General features: G+C 42.4%; 1 protein-coding gene across 3 annotated transcripts in view; it reads right to left on the bottom strand.

Moving 5' to 3' along the window:
• The window catches only part of LOC147019746 (1-phosphatidylinositol 4,5-bisphosphate phosphodiesterase beta-1-like), a 369,820-nt gene that overhangs the window by 43,477 nt on the left and 311,672 nt on the right, over nucleotides 1-14,671 (bottom strand). For all 3 annotated transcript variants that reach the window (XM_085894415.1, XM_085894413.1, XM_085894414.1), the window contains 2 exons: nucleotides 7,737-7,836; nucleotides 964-1,068 (listed from right to left, as the gene is read on the bottom strand). In XM_085894415.1, coding sequence (XP_085750541.1) covers nucleotides 964-1,068; nucleotides 7,737-7,836 — 205 coding nt within the window. The remainder of the gene's footprint in view (nucleotides 1-963; nucleotides 1,069-7,736; nucleotides 7,837-14,671) is intronic.

The raw sequence follows: 14,671 nt of genomic DNA, 5'->3' as shown, positions 1-14,671 counted from the left end.
ATTTAGACGCACTTCCGATGACGTTACGTCAAATCCGACACTACATATCCGAAAGGTATCTTGTCATGGAACAATATGGCGGTGGTTGCATGTCGATAGCTGTATTATGAAGGAAGTTATGCTCAAAAGAGTGTTTTTGACCTTTTCATGACCTTGACCTTTGACCAGATCGCTCCCAAAATCTAATCAAATTGTCCTTGGATACTCACGAATCATCCCACCAAATTTCATGCAATTCGGTTTAATACTTTCTGAGTTATGCGGATAACAAACAAACACACATATTCACAAATAAATAAATACACAGCGACCAAAACATAACCTTTCGCAGAATGCGAAGGTAACGAGTTGGATTTCCTATATCCAAGCAACTGTGTGTAAATATCAACTGCACTGCCAATATTGCAAGTGCCTTCACCAAGCAAATAACCCCAAAAGTTACTTTTAAAATGCTTAAATGCTGGAGAGAAAAAGATAATAAATGAATAAACAAATAAATACATTTTTTTTTTTTAAGAAAGAGTAATTACATGAATATATAAAATATTACAAAGCGAAACGCTTGCATATTGATGCCTGACAATTCTTGGAATGTGTGTGCACTAAAAGAACTACATTTACCAGGATACTTCGTAAAATCAACCAATGGTGCACCACGTGGAATACAGGGTAACTGTGCCATGGACTTGGATGAAAGTTACATGGATGCAAAATGCTTGAGCTGCCTTCTTGGCATGTAAAGTGGCCGTCAAACTTAAACACTGCAAAGCGAGGTGTGCTGGCCAACCTTGCGCCAGCACAAGGGCAACTGTGCAACTCAAACTCATTTGACATTAGAGCAGCCTCATCACAGGGGATAAGAAATGCAATATAGAAACCCTGATCAGCCAATTACTCACATGAAGTGACACCCACAACGCAGAAAAACTGCAGAAACACATTTTACAAAGTGAGGAAACTTGCCTTCATAAGCGTCAGGTACATAGTCCTTTACTTCGATAAACACAAACACTGAGGGTAGCATCAGTGGCTGGTTACTCTCGTTGCGAAGGCAGATATGATGAAAGCCTGCATTGGATAGAGGGACGTGGTGCATATTCATGAATAAGCACAAATAAACAAAGTTTTGTACACAATAATCACTTAATATCTGGCTAACTTGGAGTTTTGATGCAAATCGTCCTTGGAAAAATATTCAGTTGGAATCCTCAACAAGAACAAAATTTCATGGGAAGCTACTTCCAGACACGAGTTTAGAGAACTTAAACATTCATAAACACTTGAAGTGAAACATTTACTAATTTATGCGAAACAAACAAACAAAAAAAAAACAGTTGATCGTCCAGATTTTTTTTTTAAAAGGAAGGAGAAGGCCCTTTGTATCATTTTTTTCTTCTTCAAAATGGCTTCAGGACTTTAGTTCCCATACGAATTCACAAACAGATGAAAACCATGTTCAACAAGAAGCGAATACTTCGATATTGCGCAGCTGGGGGCAGTAAAAGTCTAGGTTAAGAATGATGAAACAATTTTGCAGTTATAAAATTTAAATGTAGACACGGTGAATTAGCATGCATGATGGGAAGAGTTGTGACGTTGGACAAATTTATATTTATAGTCCTCAGATCAAAGGGACGTACGCGGCCAGAAGTGTGACAGAAGACACAGGACAGAATAGCCAATTATATAACAGCGCGATGTCGCCGCGCTATAAAAATGAAGCTTAAATCATGAAAAAGATTCAACACGTTCGTGATATTTGTCTGCATTCTACATTTGTCACACAATTTGCTCGTTTTAAATCCAGTAGTATTTTGCATCATTTTAATTGGAAACGTGCACTGTATTTTACTGCAGCGGCTGTGATGGAACTTATGTATGCAGCCATGTACACAGATCAGCATTGGTCACATATCACGCACGGAAACGAACGGAAAATGGCAGTGAATGGAAAGCGGCAGTACAGGTCTTGGTGCTGCGGCTCGGTAAAAGGTATAAAAACTTAGTATCGACATCGGGAAAATTATCCATCCAATGAATGGTGCAAGAGTCATACACAAAGACATGGATTTTTTTGGAGATGTTTGAGAAAATAACAAGCAACAAAAAAAGGAGGTCACTTCAAAAAAAGAAGCGGACAGGGACGAACAACCGGTATATATTTTATTTTATTTGTCCTTATATATGTAAAAGTCAGTTCAGGATCTGTTGTCAGTTCACCTCGATCTGTTGCAATTACAAATTGGACAATGCCTTTTTATCTCGCTGGAGTAAGAATGACTACAGTATCTTTCAATCATGTGGATGTGATTCTCATGTTGGATTTTGTGAAAAAAAAACAACCATTTGGGCAATGCTGGAGATGCACTAATTAACGAGCAAATTAGGCTGGAAGAGCACCTTGTGTTAAATACTCAAGGGAAGGTCATTAAATCTACTGATGAAAGTCCAGCATATTAACCACTAAGTGAATAAATCTGTTAAAGTGTACATAACAATCACAGCCTTTCAACAAAGATAATCCTTACACAACATGGTTGGTGGTAAAACAGGGTGGGGCAGAGAAATGGGTGATTTAAAAAAACTCAGTAATTAAATAAACATTTTGTTTTTGCCAAATTACAAATATGCCATCTTAAAGTACACAGCATGCCATTTATTTATTGAAGATTACATCCTCGAGGTGACCTCCGTCTCTGCACAGGCATTCCTTTGGTCTTCCATGCATGTTTTCCATGACACAGCATAGCATCTCCAAAGAAATTCCAGCAATTTTTTTAGTCTTTCTTTCAGTTCTTCAATATTGTGTGGGTGATGAGCATACACTTTGCTTTTTAAGTGCCCCCAGAAAAAAAAGTCACATGCTGACAGGTCTGGGGACCCTGGAGGCCAAGTAATGTCACTATTCCTGCAGATGATGTGGTTTTGAAAAAGTAGTCATACGGCGGCCATTGACACTCTGGCGGTATGAGAAGGTGCACCATCTTGTTGAAACCAACTGGCCTCGTTAACTTGAGGAAACCTAGTAGTTAGTTGATCAGTCAAAAAAGTTGCGATCATGTTGGCATTGTGGAAATCTGTTTTTAAAATCTCCCATTTCTCTGCCCCATGCTGTACAAGACTACTTCCTCATGCAACACTTCATTGTTCTTCAAATGCCATTTCTTTTCTAAATATATAGAGAGATAGATAAGGCTCAGCACCAACAATGAAAAAGAATTACAAAGTGACAAATAAGTGGAGACAAAGAGAGCATGGATAAAAACAGATCATTGGGAGAGATGGAACACATGAAGTGGTGGTGGGCTGAAGCTTTGAAGAAAGAAAGACAAGAGCAAGCTAGGATGAACTCGGGAAGGTCAATCCACCAATGAGAAAAAGGGGACAAAATAGTGGAGGTCAGCTTCAAGCTTAAACTTAGTGAGGTTAATAAGAAACGAGGTTGTGCAGCCTTGGAGAGATGAAGTGTCAAAAAAGTGTGATGGGTAACACCAGAGAAAAGGTGAAAGAGAGAGGACACTGATGCAACCAACTTGGCTGCAGTGAGATAGAAGCTTGGCTTGATAACACTGGCAAGAAATACCAAGGAGACTGAGCCACTTATAAAAACCAAATTAGGATGCGGAAATGCCAGCCTAAAGTGCAAAGCCATATTTCAGGTCATTGTGGATGAATGCCTTGTAAACTGTTACAAAAAATGGCAGTTTGAAGAGACCAAGAAAAGATTGCCGTCTGGAGAATCCAAAGGAAGTGTCCTGCTCTAGAGGCAAGTTTAGACACATTGCCTCCCCAAAATAGGTTGCACCTGATGGTATGAGCAATAAGTCCAGCGGAAATGTGAAAAAGCATGTTGTGGCATCATTGTGATTATTTTGGTTGATTCATCATCTCTGAGCTATCCTGAATCAGAATCAGCTGGGTGCCAGACTCGCACCCTTGAGGAATTTTTTTAGAGGTGAAAAACAAAATGGCCACCACCAACTTTCGATAAATTTTGTTTTGTGCTATATCTTCACTTCTAATGCACTTACAAACACAATTTTGGTGTCTACAAGTATGTTTTCATGGTCAAGGAATCCGATAATGATAAAATTGAAGGTGTATATATATATATATATATATATATATATATATATATATATATATATATATATATATATATATATATATATATATATATATATATATCCAATGTATATAAATGTAAATTTATATAGGTGTATATAAATATCCAAAAAGTTGAAAGTGTGTCTGTCTGTGTGTCTGTGTGTGTGCTTCTCTGTGACCTATGCACGCGAAAAGTACTGGACTGATCCTCACCAAACTTCACATGCTGACAGAACATGTACCCGGGAATGTCCCGATGTAAAAGAATTGTACTTCCGACTTCCGGTTTCCGAATTATGACGTCATCACCTGATTTCGTAACGTTCATTTTTCAAGTTCAGCCGATTGACATGGGGCCAACGCCATTTGCAATAGAATGAAAAAATAATGCTACAGTCAATTGAAGACAATGACTTCCGACTTCCCGGTTTCCGAATTATGACATCATCACCTGATTGCGTAACGTTAATTTTTCAAGTTCAGCCGATTGACATGGGACCAACAGAATTTGCTAGAGAATGAGAATTAATTAAGTCGCAAATGATGACATGAAACCAGCCTCACATTGTTGAGGCATTATGGTTTTTTATCTGATGCGGCAATAAATCTTAACATTTTTGAACTCGAATCTTCTGCATATAAAACATGGCGGGGAAAATATAATATTATAGTGGTGATGAAAAAAAATAATAATGGTAGCAGCCTCTAAAATTTTACAATTAACTGTGACATATACTCCTTCAGACCTGCCGTCATCCACGGGATTCCTGTGCGGAGCACGGGTATCCATGCTAGTATATATATACAGTGTGTGTGTGTGTGTGTGTGTGTGTGTGTGTGTGTGTGTGTGTGTGTGTGTGTGTGTGTGTGTGTGTGTGTGTGTGTATATATATATATATATATATATATATATATATATATATATATATATATATATATATATATATATATATATATATATATATATATATATATAAGACCTGTCTCATATTTTCAAGATGGCCACCATTTTAAGATGAAAATGGCTATTTTGCACTTCCACTGATCACTTCGAGTATGAAATTGCATTTGATGAACCCTCAAATATTAATACAATGTACAATAATAGGCAATGACAGCTGAAGTAACTTACTTGCAATGATCAATGAATTGATGATTATATTGGAATACGATTTTTACACAAATATATCCAGATACATGTGGATAGTTGACTATGACTTTGGGTTATGTCTTAAAGTAAGTATGTACATGGATATGATTTTGAAATTACCTTTTATTTTTAGGCAAACAAATATTAAGTTTGTTAAGGATGCAATGTTCGACATTATGTTCAATCTTTGTCATCGTCATCGTGATTAGCAGCTACTGCCCTTGCTGTTCATTACAACAGTCTGATCCAGCATTACAACTGTAAAACATCGAACATGACATCTGTGCTGCCACACAACCACACCTCCCGGTGAAACATGGCCGGCTGGTGGAGCATCCACACTTGATCAGCTGCAGAATGGTGACTGGTGCAGCAGACATATCAGGTGGAAGTGTGGTTGGACACAACGTCGCACCGTCCTCACCTTCTTGCCATCCATACTTGATGATGAGCGCGATGTACATGTTGAGCAAAGGCATCATGCGATGGGGGCAACGACTTTAATTTCAGAGCAGAGGTAATCTTGGAGTTGGCCATCTTAGACTTCCACAACTGATACCGGTGTGTGGACATATCACCTTCGACTTTGAAACCATAACAAGCAGCAATGAAGGTAGTTGCCTCAGATATCATCTTTTCCTCGTCTGCTTCCAGCTGACCAAGTAAGGTGGGATGATGTCCGCCCATTAGTACCTTCAGCGCTGTGGCCTTTCCAATGCCAAACAAATACGACACAGTATCGCATCCGGTCAGAGCATGTACAGCAGGCAGATATTTGGCAATGCTTTTATGTTTCAGTGCTGTTTGGCGAATGTCTACGTTCGCCATCCCAGCACACGGACTCTCCATGCTGACATCCACAGTCATCTTTTTCTCGAGGTGGAAATGAACAGGACAAAGACATCTGTATCATCGCAGACCACTTTGATGTGTGAGTCACCACTGACACCTGACACAATTCTAACTAAGTGATGGATGATGATGACATCTGCTTCTTCATGGTGTGTTTTCAGATCCTGTCTCTGGAGAGTGGAATTGTTCCATACTTGGACTGGTGTCGAATCTTTTCCAGTGATCACCAGTTTGGTCTGGTTGTACCCAATGTGGGTCATCAGATACTGACAGATCAAATCGATAAGTTGTACTTTGTTGTAGGCTACATTGAGGACCACTTTTTGTGCTGGAAGTGTTGTGTGTAAGTTGAGTTGATGGTTTCGACTTGAATCATGACCTGCGCGACTGGATCTCGTCATTTGTTTCGTGCTGATTTTGATGTACCTGTCGAAAATCAGGTATACGTCACAACACTCCAGGTGATATTTGATGGTTCCCATGAAGTTGATCACATAATCCTCAACTGTACAATTTGTGGGCCAATGTACAGTCCATAACATGGTCCATCCATAGATGATGACAGCATCTGGAACACCTTGGATTCGACTTGATTGCTCAACTTGCAGTTTCGTCTTCAGGATTGCTTTTGACTGAACCCACATCGCACCGCTCTCATCAAACAAGGAGGCTGGGACAGGGGACAGTTCTTAAGAGAGGACATCCTTGATATCAATATCCCTGTATTGTTGGAGACATATGACTTGGGTGTAGATCAATTCGGTATTATATACTGGCCTTCCATCCAGATTGATGCTCTTTTTGGTCAAAGTCATCAGGGTCACTTTCTTGGTTAGTGTCTTGTTGAAGCTTGTTGGCCATCCAGATTCAAATTCCGCCATCTGTTGTCCAATCTTGAGAGAATCATCAACGTTTACCTTGTCTGTCGCATGAAACATAGTAGTAGACACCAAAATTGTGTGTGTAAGTGCATTAGAAGTGAAGATATAGCCCAAAACAGAATTTATCGACAGTCGGTGGTGGCCATTTTGTTTTTCGCCTCTAAAAAAAAATTTCTCAAGGGTGCGAGTCTGGCACCCGGCTGATTCTGATTCAGGATAGCTCAGAGATGATGAATCGACCAAAAAAAAAACTTCATAATGACGCTAAAGCACGCTTTGCCCTGAAATGGCTGCTTGGCATCTAGACTAATAGTTTGTAAAAGCTGAACCTTAGCTAGAGGTTAGCCAAGGAAGTCAATTACTGTATAGGATTTGACAGAGTTTGTTTGTGCAACCTGCAGGGCTTTAGTTTTACCACTTGTGCCTATCATTAATTAGATTATTTATTTTATAGTGTATAAAGCTCATGGCCGCACTTGTCACGTGACATTAACCAACATCAATATACAGTACTTTTACATGAATTAAGAGGGAATTAGGATACAATGGGCAAATCAACATAGTATATGGAATTTGAACCAAAAGTCACAGCAATGTGAGATAAAGGATCAGATGAAAACTGCAACCAGGTCACTTTTAGGAGATTCTTAAAATTTACCACTAGATCAGTTAGCAGTTGCAAGTTTGATACTGGTAATGTCATCACCCACAAGTATGGTGATCTTTTTTGTATAGAAGCACAGTACCTGGCCTTACAGCTGAAACCGGCAAGATACGATGGCCAATAAACTTTCCTCCTTCTTCAAACACAGCAATCCTCAAAGATGCCAAACCTGGAAGAACCACCTGATGAGAGAAAAGACAAAGTCAGAGCAGAACAAAGAAGTGTAAAAGAACTGCTCGTGGTTAGGGAAGTAAATTACTCTTCTACTGTGAACTTCATTGGATAGACAAAAACAAGCTTTTCTCAATACGATTACAAATGCCATACCAAATGCTTTTGTTTACGACAAATCCACATTGTTTGTGATTACTGCTGAGAAAAGTCTATTTCCGAGTTGGAAAAAAATTCGGAAAATTCCTGCAAATTCCTCCTGGAAAAAAAAGGTAATTCCTGCAAATTACCATGTTTTTTGGCTTAGATGACAAGCACCTCACTGTTACTTACCACCCTTTCAACAGGCAATCTTGTTTCATCCAAACTTTTCACACATTCTCAAATCATTGGCTTACCTATCCATTAATCAAATGAATAAATCAATGAAATCGGTTTCTTCAAGAGTACTTTTCATTAAGGAATGACAGAATGGCCTAGAGGTACACACATTCGCCTCTCAGCTGTTTAGTCTGGGTTTGAATCCCAACTCAGCTATAAATTGTCATCGCAGTGTTTCACAGGCAGGGTGATTCATCAATGTGTGTGACATTCCTCGGATGGACTTTAAACAGGTGTCCCATCCACTCGCATTCATTGGTGGACATTAACTATCCCATGGTGTCCTTTTCGAAGAGTAGGCAAGCTATCGTCGGCACGATGGCTAAATTCTAAATTCTTGCCAAAACCAGCAGATGGCACTGCATCAATGGCACAACCGCACCTTCAGCCAATAATGCTACCCCACTGCCTTGTGCTGCATACAAACAAAGATTTAGAAATCTTCTCAAAGTGCTTCACAGTGCAAGGAAATTTAATGGTAAAAATTCACAAAACTGTAAAAGATAACGTTTTTTTTAAACAAAAGTGAAATTAAAATAAAACTAAAAAGATGGAATTTTAAGAGATTTTAAACCCAAATTGAGGAGTCTGGAATTTGTTGCCCTTTCGGATTTTCACAAGGTTTCAGGGCATATCGACAGAATGCACGATCATTAAAAGTCTTCATCCTTGTGTGAAGGATTACCAGGAAATTTACGCTGCTAGATGTTCTTGCTGGTATGTAAGGTGTAAGTAAGTGGGAAATACAGGCAGGAGGAAAATAGATTTTAGCTTTAAAGGTCCCATGACACACAAAAGTACTGAAATTGCATATATATATATATATATATATATATATATATATATATATATATATATATATATATATATATATATATATATATATATATAATTGCGGCTGTGGAAATTTGCAATACACCAGAAAGGTCCTCAGGTTAGATATATCGATAAGTTCATGTGTTGTTAGTCCACACCTGTTGTTTAGAGGGAATATCTGTGATTCATCCGGGCTGCGACGCTTTGAGTTCGGCATTTTTCTTTCTCTATCGTGATATTGGACCATTAAGCCGCCAACAACTCAAACACCACCACCTTCGCCTCTTTACTTCCACAAAACTCCATCCCGCAAACAGCTTCACCGCCATTCCCAAACGACGCACACCAACAACCAAACCACCACAGCAAACCCCCCACCACCTTCGCCTTTCTCCTTCCACAACCAACAACCACACCACCTGTCAACACTGAACGTCGTGCTGTCCAGGGCCCGTTCGGTAATTGTTGCCGAACGCGTCGAGCCGCGAGTCCAAATGGATGCCTTTCGGGAGAGAAGCGGATCAGGAAGGCTTCACGCCCCTTTTCTTCCATCCAATGACTGAGCATCGGGTGGCATGGCCCCGCCTCCGAACCCGCTGTGAATGCGTTCCTTTTAGGAGAGGAAATCGGATCAGGAGAGGCTCACGCCCCTTTTTGCCCGACCAATGGCTGAATGTCGGGTGGCGTGGCCCTGCCTCCAAGCGCGTTTTGATCCGTGAATCTGCATACAAGCTTCTCCCCCGGTCTATAAAGACGCGAGCACAACGCAGCTCGTGTGTGCAGAAAGGGGTGCATAAAGTGTGTGCAGAAAGGGGTGCAGAAAGTGGCGCAAGTCGGAAGTCGTGGAGTCTGAGTCGTGTGTTTGCGGGGATCGGACGGCGAAGGGGACGGAGCTCGGAATGGAGGTCGAGGGATGAGTCGCGGAGTGGAGCAGGGACGCAGAAGAGGACTCAGGCGCGAGAGTTCGCCGGAGTCGGTGCCGTCCCGAGACCCCGCTAGCGGGACGGAGCGTCCGCCATTCCCCTCTCCTGACCCCGAGCATCAACAATTCCCCCGCCCCCCCCCATCCGCGCTGAGATAGCACCGGTAACCCCGTCCGTTCCCCAACCCAACCGTGGTGCCGACCAACACGTGCCTGCGCTATGCACGCCAAAGGAGCTCACCAACCATACCAGGGGCACGGAGTCAGGCGCGTTACACGGACATTGCGGCTAGCCCGCCATCGCGCCATGAGGGTGCGGGTAAGACCCCTTCGGTCTCGTGGACCTGGCCGATCACCCAGGTCCCACGTTCATTTGGTCCACGGACCTATCTGCCTCCTTGCCTGTGAGGGTGGCTTGTATTTTCTTTGCTTTTGGTGTAAATGTGTGTGTGTGGCGCCAGTCTATTAAGTAAACCCGTATAAGTGCTTGTACATTGCTTTATTCGGTAGTAACTCTGCGTATTGTTCTTGCTTTGACTGTTATATGTACATTTTTGTATGGCTGTGAATACGTGCTTGCCGTGTGTGTGTGTGTGTGTGTGTGTGTGTGTGTGTGTGTGTGTGCGTCTGTGTGTGTGTGTGTGTGTGTGTGTGTGTGTGTGTGTGTGCGTCTGTGTGTGTGTGTGTGTGTGTGTGTGTGTGTGTGTGTGTGTGTGTGTGTGTGTGAGAGAGAAATAAAGTGCTTGCTTGTTGGACTGTTTCCCGTTTCGTTGCGTCCTTTCCTTTGTTTGAAAGTTCCATCTTGCATCACGTAAGGGATTGGTAGTGGGTGTAGAATAAATAATCACGAAACGTCGAGGTCGACGATAACTCCGCTCGGTTATCCCTGCAGCACGGAATGAGCCGCTTAAGCGGTTCGTGTCCGGAGTCGACCTGCGGCGTGGTACAACTCCTCGGTACGCTACCCGTGCGGGTACTTAGGTATATCGACATTCGGCGATTCACCCTATTTCACGCGGGTAGAATGCGGACTGGGTTGTGGTGAGGTTAAACCCCCACCCGTGGCTAGCTCCTTGGCGGTAGTTCCAGGAGGGTCACGACCGAATTGTCCGTTCCGGTGGGCGACGCGTCGCGATTCGAGTTACGTGGCCGATCGCATGCCGGGTGGGCAAAATTCGTAACACTGGTGTACAGGAGTGTGGGATTCAAATCCACCTCAGTCTCCAACTAAATTCATGGAACCGGATCAGGGGTGAGTGATGCGACCCTCCGTATTCCCCAAATTCGAGCGAGTTAAAAAAAAAAAATCCCTTACGAGAAATAAGATGGAGTTTCAAGGCGAGCGGGTGCCGGGGGTAGAAATGAATATGTGTTTGAATATTGAATCCATGGCCCGGGATGGTTCTTTTTATAACGCCACCGCTAACTACAATCCGTGGGGGAGCTCACCCTCATTTATTGAGCACGAACTTTGCCGGCAAACGGAGTCGCAAGATGGTGGTGCGGCCGCATTTCAGCGCGGCACGAGGCGTGAGCGGGCCACTATTTGTAGCGCAACGAACGGCACGACACGAGGCGAGCGCTCCCAACAACCGTTTCAAACCACGTGGGCAAGGCAGGGGAGGCAGGCGGACATCGGCGGGCTTCGGAAACAATTGGAGGAAGAGTGGAAAACCGAGCTCGAAAAGAAACAAAAGGAGCATGATTTGGAAGTAAAACAACTAATGGAAAAAATATTGGAGGGGGCAAGGTGGTTCAAAGAACGGGATGGGAGAGTGAGGGAAATACAGTTGGAAGAGAAAAAAAAATGTGAACACGATGGGGAGTTGGAACAATTGAAGGAAGAGATAAGAACAGGCAATCAGGAAAGAGAAAGCCTATAACGGAAGATAAAAAGAGGAGAGGGACAGCTGGAGGAAAGGACGGAGGAATTGATGGAAAAGTCAGAACAGTTCGAAGAACTGCAGGGAGAAATGAGGGAGGAAGGAGAAAGGAAAACAAAGCTAGAAAAGGAAAAACGCAACCAAGATGGGGAATTGGTGCTACTGGAGCGAGAGGTAAGGACAGGCCAGATTAAAAGAGAAATCCTGGAAAGGGAGATAGAAATAGGAAAGAAATATCAGGAAGACCTAAAGGAATCGAGGGAGAGAGAATACGCAAGAGATGAGAAAGATGGACGAATTGAGGGAGAGAAGGGATAAAATGAGTGAAGAAGCATGCAAAATGAGAGAGGAATCATGGGAAAAAACTTCTGAGATACTGAAACACGAAACCAAAGAGAGAGGATTGCAAAACGAACTGAGGATGTTAAGAGAGGAAAGAAAGAGAACGGAGAATGAAATGTTAAGGAACCACACTGTGCAAATCAAACAGTGAGAAGCCAAAGCAAGGTCGGAGTGTGCGGAGATGAGAAAAAAATTAGAAGAGAAAGCTTCTGAGTTACAGAAATACCAAAACAAAGAGACGGAATTACAAAACGAGTTGAGGATGGTGAGAGAAGAAAGAACGACAGCAGAGAATGAAACGGTAAGGAACCACACTGTACAGATCGAACAGCTGGAAGCGAAGGCCAGATTAAAGAATGAGGAGCAAGAAAGAGTACTGAAAGAACAAAGAATGAGACAGGAGAAGGAAATCAGCCAACTGAAGGAAACCACGAGATTGCAGAATGAGGAAGAAGAAAGACAGTGGAATAAAGAACACAAAGAACAAAGAATGAGACAGGAGAAGGAAATCAGCCAATTGAAGGAAATAACGAGATTGCAGAATGAGGAACAAGAAAGACAGTGGAATAGAAAACTGAAAGAGTATGAATTTGAAACTGAACGACAAAAGGAAAAAAATAGGTTGGAGTACGAGGAGAAAGTGAAGGAGCAAGGAATGAAGCAGGAAGGAGAAATCAGTCAATTGAAGGAGACAACGAGATTGGAGAGGGAAGAGCGAGAGGAACAGTGGAATAGAAAACAACAAGAACATGAATTTGAGGTTAACCAATCGAAAGAAACGATGAGATTGGAGAATGAGGGACAGGGGGTGAAAGAAATTTAAAAAGAAAGACGAGCAATTAAATAAACCAATGTCACCCGCAGGGTGACCCGTATCTTGCCAAAAGGTGACCACGTGTGACTTCTTTAAGGTCACACTGAGGTGAACAGAGCTGCTATCCACCAGGAGCGACTCCTTGAGGAATATCTGCCTAAGAGAGATTCCGATGAGAATCGTTCTGCAGAGTAACCATGAAAAATATGCTTTTGCCTCATAACGTCACCAAATGACGTCATAATGTCTCAAGCTTGACATATCGAGAAAGCACTCATTGAGGTGTTCAATTTGAGGTACTACACGATATTGTTCCTAAAACTTGAAAATTTGACCGTGGGGTCAATTATGTTTGACCTTAGGCGCTAACCATGAAGGTCAAGGCCAATCGCCACCAAAAATTAAGCAGCTGAGCGCCAGACCATGAACTATATTCCCATGAAGTTTGAAGACGATCCGATCGAAATTACTCAAAAAATAAGGGTTTCGTCGACTCCCCTGATTTGCGACAAAGTGACCTTGACCTTTGACCTTGACCTTCAAAATTTTGTACACTGAAAGGGACCTCTGTAGGCCTCTGATATGCGAAGTTACAAAAATTTCCAATGATAACTGTGCTCTGCAAAATTTTTTATTCGTGATTACAGACAAAAAAACAAAAACAAAAAAAACCACAAGCTGACTAACATATCTTGCAAAAACTTCGTTTTGGCAAGATAAAAAGAAAGCAAGGTTGAGGTACGCAGAGATAATGAGAGAGCAACGACTGAAACAGGAAAAATAAATCAACCAATTGAAGGAAATTATGAGGTTGGAGAATGAGGGACAGTGAGTGAAAGAAATTTAAAAAGAAAGACAAGAACAATTAAAAAAGAAAGCAAGATTGAAGTACGCAGAGATAATGAAAGAACAACGAACGAAACAGGAAAAAGAACTAAGCCAATTGAAAGAAACGATGAGATTGGAGGCTGAAAAGCATGAGGAACAGTGGGAGAGAAAACAAAAACTATACGACTTTGAAATTAACCAGCTCGAGGGGAGAGCAAAATTTGAGTCCATGGAGATCTAAAAACTCTGGAAAGAGAACGAACTCAAAAAGTTCGGAGAGGAAGAACGACTCAAATGCGAAGAAAATGTAACCAGGAAGAAACAGAAATAAGGAACAAGGAGAGAAAATGTATAGAGACGTGGGAGATAGAAAAATAGAGGAGAGACTGCACGATAACGACGGGTTAAGGACGAGCACACACACATTAAGGTAGTGGAGGACCATGAGGGGGAGCTGGCGGACTGTTTTGTGGCCCGGTGCGAGCAGCTGGATGGCCCCCTTCGGGAACGGAGGGAGACACTATTCTCCCTTGAAGCTGATCTCGCCCAGGTGGGTCTGATCGAGCCTTGCGAGGTAGAGGGGATGAGTGAGGCGAACGGGTGCACAGAGAGCTTGGGGGGTATGGAGACCCCGGGAGCCCGAGAGGTGACCCGGTTCCCCAGTGTGATTGTTCCGGTGTGTGTGGTGAAAGGTGTGAGTGCGCCCCCGTGTGTGAGTGGTGTGGTCATGAGTGTGCCGAAGTGCGTGCCTCCCAGCACACGGTGTGTGAGAGGGACAGCGTGTGTGAGGTCGCAGTATGCAAGGGAGAGGACGGTGGGCATGCGCGAACATGCAGCCGCGTCTCCCGGTGTGAGCGTAA

Source organism: Eptatretus burgeri, chromosome 9 (assembly GCF_056783735.1).
Source record: "Eptatretus burgeri isolate ZD-2024b chromosome 9, Ebu_testis_v1, whole genome shotgun sequence".
In the NCBI taxonomy this organism is placed as follows: Eukaryota; Metazoa; Chordata; class Myxini; order Myxiniformes; family Myxinidae; genus Eptatretus; species Eptatretus burgeri.
This window is presented reverse-complemented; position numbering and strand designations above follow the sequence as displayed.